The 12,501-nt window shown below is 36.0% G+C and overlaps 1 protein-coding gene across 12 annotated transcripts in view; it reads right to left on the bottom strand.

Moving 5' to 3' along the window:
- The window catches only part of Agfg1 (ArfGAP with FG repeats 1), a 62,128-nt gene that overhangs the window by 44,281 nt on the left and 5,346 nt on the right, over positions 1-12,501 (bottom strand). For all 12 annotated transcript variants that reach the window (XM_021247006.2, XM_013066822.3, XM_021247010.2 and 9 more), the window contains exon 2: positions 2,095-2,188. In XM_021247006.2, the coding sequence (XP_021102665.1) occupies positions 2,095-2,188 (94 nt within the window). The remainder of the gene's footprint in view (positions 1-2,094; positions 2,189-12,501) is intronic.

The raw sequence follows: 12,501 nt of genomic DNA, 5'->3' as shown, positions 1-12,501 counted from the left end.
TGAGGAGGAAATGGGGAAATGCTATACAGTGGGGATAGTTTCAGTTATGGAAGACAAGTAAGTTAGAGATCTGCTGAACATTGTATCTATAGTTAATAACAATTCACTGTACACTGAAAACTTTATTAAGAGGGTAGCTCTCCTGTAAGTGTTTTTACCAGAACTAAAAATATATGCTGCTTCTTTACTCTTAGTATTTTGAGACCTGTCTCCATCTAACCTTATCTATGGACAGGTCAGCATGCCTTTACTTACTTCTCTAATGGACCACTGGCTTTTTTGTCATTACATTTTTAATCTAAGAACAGAATAATATTCTTCATCTGACACAATCCTGAGTCTCAAAAACTTGCCAGTATTTTAAGAAAGTAATTTCAAATCTGAACTGCTAGATCCCAAACTTTCTACAAATAGTTCAAATTGTATTTTAAGCAGTAAGCATATTATTCTAAGTTTAAAATCATTAAAACTCTTCTGCCGGGGATTTAGCTCCGTGGTGCTGCCACCTGCCTCGAAAGGGAAAGATCCTGAGTTTGATCTCAGGTACCAAATAAATAAATAAATAAAGCTTCTACCCTTTCATCCAGATTTTTATTTTTACTAGTCTGTATCCAGATCAATCTGGAATCTGATTACTCAAAATAAGTTTTTACTGGAAAAATCTGGAGACTTCAAAGGGTACTCTCTTCTCTAAATCATGTATTTCAAGTATTTCCTAGTTGTGAGTTTATACTTCTTCAATATCTTAGACCCAAAATCACATGTGTATTACAAGTAGGCAAATAATTTTAAAATGTAACTATCAAAGTATTAGGAAGAAAGACTGAATATAAAATACTTCTATACATTTTTAAGGGTGCAAGAAGACTGAAACAAATATAATTTAACATTTAAACTTTTTTATGTCTCCAAAGGATATCAAACATATGCAACTAGAATTTAAAACTGAAGTTCTACTTCTTTTCTAAAAAGTAAGACTTTCCTATGAACTAACAATGGCTATTATTAATCAACTGGGGCAACTGGCTCATTTTTACCAAGATTACAAAAACCTGCTATTTCTTTGCTCATTTTATCAACTGTGTGTGTGTACGGGGGCGGGGGGGGGGGGCGTTACTGGAACTGAACCCCAGGCCTCTACACCGAGCCAAATCTGCAGTACTTTGATTTTGAGACAGGGTCTGGCTAAGTTGTCCAGGCTGAGCTTAAACTTGAGATCCTCCTGCCTCGGCTTCCCAGAGTGCTGGGATCACGGTATATACCACTGTGTCCACCTTACTTTCAACAGGTAGCTAGTACTGATATCAGAAACACCCCTTGTGTCTCAATAGTTAGCTCCTGCTAGAGAATTCAAACTCTTTTATAAAAATATTAGATCACTGCTTTTATACTAGCAAAATATAAAACTAAAATAAACAGGCCGTGGCGCACACCTGTAATACCAGTACTCGGAAGGCAGAGGCAGGAGGATTGCCAGGAGGTCAAGGCCAGCCTGGGCTACACAGTGAGCTCAACGATAGCCTGAACTCCAGAGCAAGATCCTGTCTTGGAAAAAAAAGGATTAGGGGAAGCCCACTGATGGGAAGAGGAAAAAGCTCCATCCAAATCTTTCCTTTGTCTGGTTCCTCAGGACACTAGGCTGCCCTTTGAACTACTAGTCTCCTCCCTACTGAGCACCTGCTAAATATTAAACATCATCCATAGAGCCAAAGTTAAAAGCTTAATAAAAAGGAAGGAGAAGAATTAAATATAAGCTGATCACAGAATAGCCTAGAAAAGTTTAACAGAGTTATCAATCACAGAGCTAACTGTTTTCTGACTTTTAAAACAAAGACTACCCGTAACTTCAATACATGATGCCCTCTCAAAATAGCCGTAGCATCCAATACCGATGAATTTTAAACACACACATTGCATCTCAGGTTTCATGTATTTATATGGTAGGCATTAATTTCAAATACATTATTAAATGAGTACCACCCAAAATATCAATATAGAACACAAAAACAATTTTATAGACAATAAAATTTACCATTTTAAACAATTATTAAAATGACTGCCAATAAAAAAATTTAAAACTGTAAAAACACTTACTTCATTTCCATGTTTTTGCAGGAATTCAATTTCCTGTTGTGTGAATGTTGTCATGGAGATAGACTTCACCCTGTGTGGAGGATTTAACCCTCGCCTAAAAGACAAAATATTTCACAAAATTTACCACTAAACATCTTAAAATGACACATCTAGAAAGTCAAAGCATTTTTAATTAGCACATTCAAACTTAGAACAGTGTTTTCATTCCATAAATCAAAAGTATTTAAAAATTATTTTAAATTCTTAATCGTCACAAGATGCAAGTCTGGTTAAATTCATACTAAATGATATATTTGAAGATGAATTGAATTAACTACCTAGTTAGAAAAACAAAGAATCTACAGCACATGAATTTCTAGAAAATATAAATACTGCTTCAGTATATTTCTGATGTAAGTAACAGACTACAGCATTATGGTAAAACTTTTAAAACTAAGTTTTTTCATGTTTTCCAAGAGACAATGATGTGTTAAGACTGGAAGATCTACCACCTTTAAATAAGTTTGGGGCCAATACAAAATTATATGAAAGTTAATAAAACTTGAAGTAACCAATGAATAAAGCGCCATTCTATCCATCAATTCAGGATTTACAATAATGTCTTCAATCACCTCAGGAGGCAATAAGTAAACTGTAGAAACACAGAGAAGGGATTTAAGAAATAGCTGGATATACAATTTAATGACACTGCGTGTCCTTTATACCCCTGAAGCTTTTACTGTACAGACGATCTAATGAGGATTTTATTTCGATGAACTTTGATCACATATACAGAGAAAAACTTGTCCAACTAATACAAGACCTTCTAATACAAGACCTCACAGAAACAAGGGTTAAAATAATCCATGCAAAATTCAATGAAATTACTTTGGGGTCATGTCCTCCTATAAATTTCTCATTTGGAATCTAGTTTCTAGAGCAAATTAATATTACTACAGAATCTGTCATAGTCAAGTCGTGGTCATCCATGCTAATTAAATATGAGATTTAACAATGATGTAAAAATAGTAGCTTTCAAATAGGTCTTTCAAAAATCTTCAGGGTTCAGGGATTTAGCTCAGTGGCATCGTGCCTGCCTCCCAAGAGCAAGGTCCTGAGTTCGATCCCTGGTACCAAAAACAAAACAAACAAACAAAAAACTTCAGAAACATTTTTGAATTAAATATGGTGTGTAATCTAGAAATTCATAGCATCATTAAGTCAGCATTAAGTGAAATTCAGAATTAACAGAAGCTCCTCTAATTTCCTATCCTGCTTCTTTCTCCCCATTTGACCTATCAGTAATGACCAGTAATAGCACACCTTTCAGGTCACAATAAATAAAACAAGTTCTATTTTAAGGTGGAGAAAGATTAACTTGGTTTTGTTACTTTGTTTTCCTTTGGGTACATCTTAAACTAATGAACTCTTTTCTCTCCAAGTCTTGATAGGTCATGAAATAAGGAAATGAAGACTGAACAGAAGAGAAACTAAGTAACAGCAATTCTATTTACTAGAATAAACTTTACTAGAGTAAACTTCCAAACTTAACTGTGAAGGAAAAATTTCAGTATAAATAACTTTAAGGTATCTTCACAATTAATCTGCAATCATAAATTAAGGCTCTAAATATCACTTAAGTTTCCAAAAGTGGAAAGTCATTATTTGTTAAAGCATAAAATTACTTTCCAATTTGCCCAATATTATAAGAACAAGGCTACCCTGAAGGCTGCGGTGTTGACACAATGTGATTTCTCCCCAGTGCTCTGAATGTCAAAGTGAAGAACAAGACTAAAGTTTGTTAACTTACGATGTACATTTACACCTTCCTTGTCCCCAAAGAAGTGTCTTACTGTTCTCTATGCCTCTACTCCTCCCCGCACACTCTGTAATTCTTTTTCCCTAACACTTTCTTTGTTTTACCCACCTCCTTGTAATAGCTTTTTTTGAACAGAAAAGGCAAAGAAATAACTTTTATGAATAACTATCAAACACTAGTATTACAAAGTTGTATATTTTGGAGCAAAAAATTACACCTCTCAAATTGTTCAATTAAAAAATTTCATAAAGCTAACTCCTACTCTTTTCAAATTACATTACAGAGGTGTAATCTCATGAATGCAATACAATGTGTAGTGTATTTACTGATAAATTTCCAGGCCCTACCATATCACAGGTCAATTTATGAACAAAGAAAGTATTCATATTACCTAAATAAACAAAATTTTGAATTTATGAAACAAGTACAACGAGAATGTACTCACAGCCAAACTATGAAAGGACTTTTTTTCCCATTTAACAAGAACACTCATTACAGAATTTCTTTAAATGAATTCTCTCAGTACACTTAAAACAGTACTCAATTTACAAAACTGCAGATATAATTCTGCAAGGCCACATTTATTATATAAATTGAATAATCCCAAAGAAATTCTACATGCATTCATGTTGCTTTCTCTAATTGTTCTTTTGCATTCCATTTATGCAGACAGATTAACTATATTTTCAATTTAAGAATATATAAAGATTTCATATTTTAGCATCCAAATACATGAATATCACACACTGAGTTTGGTGAAAACTGAAGAACGATTTTGTTAATAAGTAGCACTCAGATTCATGACTTTGCAGTGAAAATGAATAGTCTCACACACTGATAGTGTGAATTCACCAATTTCTATCAACCACTTCATTCATGCCATTTGGCCTACCAATACCACTTCGAGGAAGCTATTCTAAAGAAATATCTGAAATGTTAAAATAGTTACGTATGAGATGTTCATCAAACATTGTTCATAATAGGAAAACACTGAAAACACCAAAAATGACAAATCTGTCTAACACTGTTCATACTTATGCTTACGTTTGAATTTTTAAGATAAAAAAATTACATAACATTTCCAGAACTACATTAAAAATATCTCTGTAAAGAAAACAAACCAAAATATTAACTCCTTGCCTAAAGAAGATGGGTTTGGATGATTTTTTTCTATTTTTAATTATCTATTCTCTTGGATGTTTTCCACAATTTATTTATTTATATATATTATATATATATATTTCCAATTAAAAGTTGAAAAAATGGCAAGACATAATGAAAATACAATTGACTAATATTAGTTGTCAAAAAATTTGGACTTTTAGTCCTGACTTTACCAATGTGGATAGCTGTGCCTAAAGAATTAGAGAAAAAAGGGCCAGGGATTTAGCTCAGTGGCACTGTGCCTACCTCGTAAGCACTAGGTCCTGAGGAGTTCAATCCCCAGTACCAAAAAAAAAAAAAAAGTTAGAAAAAAAATATAAGAAAGAGAAAATGGGTCTTCCTTTCTAAAGCCTTCTTGCAATTTTTCTAAACCCAGAAAAAAATTTCCTCCCAAATCCTACAACATCTACCCCCACCCCAGCATCTTCATCTCTCTAAATCAGAGTTTCCGAGCCATGGCACTATTGACATTTTGGGCCAGATTAACTGTACAGTGGGGAGCTACTCCGTACACAGTAGGATCCTGGCAGCAACTCTGGTCTCTACTCCCTGAGTATCACTAGTATCCCCCATCAAGTAGTGACTACTTTCCAGACACTGCCTCATCTCCTGTGGGGGCAAAACTCCTCCCAGTTCAGAACCACTGCTCTAAATACGACATATATGTCAGTTCCAAGCAAAAGAAACTAGCAGAATTTCTCTGGATCTCACACGCTATACTTTTACTCCATTGACAACAAAAAAAATTCTTCCATAACTTGTCAACACAACAGACAACAGAAATATCTTTTTTAAAATAACAAAATAAAAATAAACTTGCAAGTTTAAAATATGTATTATGTGTATACATATATTTAAATTAGAGAACTAACCTGGGAAAGTGTTCACAACAACCAAGAATAAACTACAAGATATAAAACAACTGGTTAACAAAATATTAAATTCATAAGTTTCTATACTTAATTTCATCCTACTTCTAAGAGTATGAAGAAACTCTGATATTATGAAAAGGATTCACTACTAAGATGAGAGAGATTCCATATGTTACCAAAAAACTGCTGACCTATTGTTGGAATTTTTAGAAAGTAAAGGAACTCGCTAGAGACCAAAATAGAAACTTACGTGGAAACTAAAAATTCAACAAATCAGTTAAAAAGCAAATTAGATACACCAAAGAGAGAATTAATGAAACAGAAGACAGAAAAATAAACAAGAAAACAACACAGGTATGTAAAGAGACACACAAAAAGAGAAAATTAGAAGAATTTATTTAATAATACATCGAATCAATTCCTTTTCTGAACAGAACTGAAAGAATAAAGGTGAGATAACATTTCAAGAGATATGGCTGAGATTTTTCAGACCTAACAAAAGGGATACATCTACAGACATACAGGAGCATAGCTTATCAAAACCAGGATAAATTCCATTTAAAATCATTTTGGCAAAATCCCCAACACAAAGAGATCTGGAAAATCAGAAAAAGAAACAAAATTTGACAGAGCACAGACTTCTCAACAGAAATAATATCACCTCCAACTGGCAAAAGGCGATAACTGCTGTGCCAGCAAAGCTACTTTGAAGTATGAGATCAAAAGAGTGGTATTTTTACATTTTTACAACACTCAAGAGTTTATCTCAGAAGATCTTCACTGAAGAAACTCATACTGAAGCCAAGCATGGTGGCGCACACCTGTGATCCTAGCACTCTGGAGGCTGAGGCAGGAGGATTGTTGAAAGTTCAAGGCCAGCCAGGGGTACATAGCGAGTTCAACATCTGCCTGAACTACACAGAGAGGCCCTGTCTCGAACAAACAAACAAAGAATAATAATAATGAATGAGAAATTTTTAAACCTACTTCTAGGTCTTGAGACGCAAAGTGGTCAGTAAAGAAGCTGGCATGCACACAGGAGCAAGGCTAAATAAACAAGTGATTACAATGTCCAATTTGTCCAGGCGGAAAAGGGACAAATTCAATACTTCAATAAAAAGCACTTTATTTTTAGGTACTCTGTATTATTACAAGATTAAAATATGATTAATTGTAGAACATTAGTATAAAAAGTACAATTTCAATGGTGACTATAAAAGAATGTAATTCACAGCTTTCAAGCCAGTAAAAATGAAAAATCACAACAAAAACTGTCAATATTTAGTAAAATTAAACATACTTGTCATTAACCTAGCAATTCTACTCCAAACTACTTAGCAAAATGAAAAATTTTATTTACTCAAAAACTGTAACTACAAATTGCCCCTCAACGAGAAATGTATAAATAAGCAACCAGTGGAATACTACTTAGCAATAAGAAGGAACAAATTACTGAGATATAACAACTAACTGTATTTATCTTAAAGGTATTATCCTGAGTGAAATCTATACACAGTTAAAATTCATAGAACCGTATACCAAAGTTAATTTTAATTTATGTAAAGAAATAAAACACTGAAATCCTGATTCCATGTTACTATCTAGAGTAACCAGTTTTTACATTAATTTTTTCTTGCTAGCAAACCTTAATTTCTACCTACCAATTTGATCATCTAAATGACTAAAATTGTTCATCCTAAAAAGTGAACCCACTTCCCTTTATGGCTAAGCCTAGTCTAGCTACCACATGAATTCAGTATTCATAAAACACTTTAGTATAACAATAGTGGTCGTAACTATTTGATGAAAGTGTTGGGCCTGTAAACCACAATTTTACAGGGCCAATACTGAATGAAGTATTCCAAATCCTAAAAGAGACATTTTGAGTCTTCGGTTTTGTGCAGAAGAATTTCTGACTTACTCAGTAACTGCAGTGTGTTGTGAAAACACGCTGCCAGCTGTTTTCAGGATCCTAAGTAACCTACTGACTGGTGCAGTCTGGTGTCTTTTTGTGGTACAATTAAGTCATACGCAGACCCCTAGGAATTCAATCATAATGGCCATCACCTAGGTAAGACAGCCAGCTGGTACACCTCATTCCAAATGTCCACCAGTACACTGCTCTTGACAATACCTCAAACAATCTTGCAAATAGCCATTTGTTCAATTCAAATAACAATCTGTACTAAATCAATAAGAAAGCTTATTTAGTTTTATTAACTGTTTTTCTCATGCTGAGAGAAAAGCTGGTTAAAATATTTTAACATGCTGTGGAAATTTCTGTGGTTGCTGATACTACAGGCAGAAAATAATAAAGTTAATGCAACATTTAGTTCTATCCCAGTCCTAGTTAGTCACTAAAAACTAAAAATAAAAAATAAACACAATGTTTCATATTGTAAAAATTACACATTTACAATCTAGAACAGATACAAGATGCCTTTAGTAGGTTATCAAGAATCTACAAGTTGTTGATGCCAGGATACTATATGCAATAAATTGTCCAAAATATTAGTCTATCCGTATATTACACATATATTGTATATATACTATACATTTATATATAAACATGATGTAAACCACAATTATTATTTGGGATTTTTTGCAAAGCTACTAATGCTATACCATTAAATCTTTGTAATACTGTTAAGTGCAAGCATCTAAAAACTAACACTGAAATAATGATTTATCTGGTTGTGGTGGTGCACACCTGTAATCCCAGCACTCAGGAGGCTGAGGTAGGAGGATCACCATGAGTCTGAGGCCAGCCTGAGTTCAAGGCCAGCCTGGACTACACATCAAGACCCTGTCTAAAAAACAACAACAAAAAGTAAACCTAATTAAGGCGTTAACAGTAGTGGGCAAAACCTAAAGATGCCTTCACTATATCTCCACCCCCCAATCAAATGACAGCAGAAGAATAAAAGGTACTAACCCACTACAGACAGAGGGACAGAAAACAACAAAGGGGTTCGAGAGCACACAATAGTTCTCTAATAACAAAACTCGGAAGATAAAGCATAAACGCCTATGTCAAGGCAGGCGCGGTGGTGGGCACCTGCAGTCCGTTACTCCGGAAGCCAAGCTGAGAGGATCATGTGGGCGCAAGCGCTAGGGACCAGCCTGGGCGATGTACTGAGACCCTGTCACAGCAGCACCTGAGTTTACACAGAAAGTCAAAACAAGCCCTCATAGAGTACAGGAAGCCAAATGGAAGCTAAACGCCAGCACAGGACCTGTGAAAATATTCAATGAAAGAACCAGATCCAGGTGGGGTGCTTACAAAATCATTAGATTCCCAGTTCCTCAACAAACACAAGCCTATCCCCAACCAGAGCCTAAAGAAAAGTTTAATATAGGCAGTTACAGTGGACTCAAGCTGAGCCGAAGACCACTGTTAGGTACCAGGATACAAACTGGGGCGTTTTCTGAGACTGTCCATCCTGAATGACAGATTCCACGAGTCAGTCACCTTCCTAGCACAGTAGAAGCTGGGCTTCTTTTTTTTTTTGTACTGAGGATCAAACTCAGGTCCTTGCCCTTGGGAGACAAGCGGTGGAACCACTGAGCTAAATCCCCGGCCCTAGCGGGGCTTCTTTTTCATTCCCCAAGAAGATGGTAGCAAATATCTCTGTACTTAAAAAAAAAAAAAAACGCATTTGGTACAAATCAAACACCAAAAAAGGGCCTACCGCACTGGAAAAAAAAGACCTACACCAAAATACTTCAATTCAAGATGAAGTACAGAACAGCAGGATACAGTAAGATCATAAATAATCCCAAAGGAGGAAGAAAACAATGGGTCACAAAGAATCAATAATAGGGCAACAGCCAAAGCCTTAAAAGTTCCAAGGGTAAAAACCATTTTTATCTTTATGAATGCAGATAAACAACTTTTCAAACAAAGGCACAATGAGTCATTTGGACCCTTTAGATCCCAAAACTGATCTTGCATTTCACCTTTAATGAGGAGGCTATAACTGTGGCAAGTCCAGGAAAGAGAGGCCAGTGCTGAAGGGAATTCTCAGAAGGAAGGTATAAGTCCCAGAGTGACAGCTTCATAGAAACTAGAAAGCAACATTTCCAGAGCTGAGAGTTACAAAATTATACAGAAAAAGACAACCCCCCCCCAAAAAAATTTTAGAGGTACATGATATGTCTGATCAGAATGAAAGATATCATACACCTCAGCCAGAGATCATTTATCTGGGGATATATTAATGATACACAAATGGAGAGCAAAGCGAGACTAAGACAACTAAACCGAGGAGAGGAAAGGCTGTATGGGTGATGAGGATGAGAAGAATGTTATGAAGGCCAAATCTTTGAGCCTGGCATGGTGGCAGGTGGCACATGCCTGTAATCCCAACACTTGAGAAGCTGAGGCAGGGGGATTCAGAGGCCAGCCTGGGCTACATACTAAGTTCAAGGCAACACTGAACTACATAGTGAGATCTTGTCTCAAAAAACCAATTACAGGGGCCGGGGATTTAGCTCAGTGGTTTCACCACCTGCTGCACAAGCGCAAGGATCTGAGTTCCATCCCGAGCACCAAAAAAAACCCAAAAAACAAAAACAACCAATTACAGGGCCAGGGATTTGGCTCAGAACCTGCCAATTACAAGAAAAATTCCTCTTCCTTTTCTAAACATGTTTCTCTGTAACTTCCATGCACAGGTGTTATATCCTCCCCTAGAGTCACAAAGAATATTTCAATGACAGACCATAAATTACTGAAAGTCAGTGATCACAGGTACAACCCACCCATACCCCAGTCATTTTTTCTTCAAGCTAGTAACAACTCTGTTGCTGGTTAAGAGCATGAAAGATCCTCTCTTGCAGCTTCAAATGTCTTTCCCATCTTGATCGCATTCCTTGACGTATGCTCCAGTTTGTTAATTTGCCTCTTAAAATATATAACCATAATAAAAGCATGGTGTAATTATGACTTCCCTCTCTTAAAAAACATGGTTGCAAGCAAAAAGATTAATACCATACTCAGAAATCTATGAACAAAATGTTCTATTAAAAAATCACCATTTCCGAAGAAGAATGGGGGGAAACAGATAAAGGATAAAAAAAGGAATTGGGGTGTGTTATATAATAATGTACCAACGCCACAAGGAATGAAAACCTTGCAAACATATACCAGGAAGGGGGAGGAGATTGAGGGATGGGTGGATGGGAGGAAAGAGGGGGAAAGGGGGTGAAAAAGGAATTAAGACGTGTTGCGTACGTGCACCAACTCCACACAAGGATGTAAACATTACATACTGTACATATACTAATAAACTAATGAAAAATGTATAAGCTTTAGTATTTAAGAAATTACCATTCCTAATATTTCAAACAATGCAAATAAGTTTCCTGTTCCCCTGTTAAGCTTATGAATTTCATTTTAATCATGTTCAGTCAGGCATCTCTAGCGTGAGGTTGTAAAGGAAGTCAAAGGAGCCTACGAAAGTACTCAGTTATAAATGATTTACCTTTTTAAAAACATTAGAAGAATCCAAGTTGGGTTTCCCTAAATAATCACTATTCTGACTATTTAAACTAGAAAATGATTTAGTGACTAGAGAAAAAACTAGAGAGGTAATGACACCTACTCCTGGAGATCTCCACAGTTTCTCACGAATGTGAGCATCACGTATGTCAGTCACACAGAAAAAACTGAAAGTACAAGTTCTGGAGATGTGCTTGGTTTCCAGAGAATGATACTAGAATAAAGTTTTAATTCTTTTTATTTATAATCCACTGATAATATTTAAAATTTTTCAATTTTAATTGTACTTCACCTGCTCTGAAATTCAGGGCCAAAGTATTCACAATCACATTGTGCCAAAAACCACAGACAAATGAGTAAAGAACAGAGACAAATGTATTAAATATGGAAATGATGCCATCATACCCTGAAGCTCAATGTAGTTTTCCCACTATCAAAGGTGCTTACAGTACTCTACGGAAGAGTTCTCTCACCCCATCTGCTGGATGGATCTGTTTCTCCTTCCCTCTGAAAAACTAGCTGGTGTCCACTGCACCATGAACATTCATACTAAAAGCCCAAACTCCTGTCCCTTCCAACTGAGCTTTATGCTTATCAAGAGTTGTTGGGTACAGCAATTGGTAATACAGCTAGGAGAGTACTCGGTAAGTACATAAACTGAATATTATATAAAACAACCACTCAAGAATTGTTTCTCTGAATACTTAAGTGAGGGGTTTTAGAGACTTAATTCTCAACTCACTAGGAAAAGCTATTATTTAACTGTGGACTATAAAAACTGCAAATAGGCTGCTGGGTGTGGCAGCACACACCAGCAAGCCTACAATCCCAGCAGTCTAGAAGCTGAGGCAGGAAGGATCACTGGGAGTTCAAGGCCAGCCTGGGCTACACAGTGAGATTCTGTCTCCAAAAAGATAAAAAGGCTGAAAAAAATCATAAACAATTCTAGAACCATCCAACATTGAGTTGCTGGAAAAGTCAGCTGAGAGCCGGGCATGACAGCACACAACTGTAGTCCCAGCTACTCAGCCGAGGCACGAGGACGGCTTGAGCTCAGGGCCACCACCCTG

This window comes from Heterocephalus glaber, unplaced genomic scaffold (assembly GCF_053883595.1).
Source record: "Heterocephalus glaber isolate CG9 unplaced genomic scaffold, H.glaber_assembly_v1.0 deba00001004, whole genome shotgun sequence".
In the NCBI taxonomy this organism is placed as follows: domain Eukaryota; kingdom Metazoa; phylum Chordata; class Mammalia; order Rodentia; family Bathyergidae; genus Heterocephalus; species Heterocephalus glaber.
Note: the sequence above shows the minus strand (reverse complement) of the source record. Positions and strands in the feature narration are given on the sequence as shown.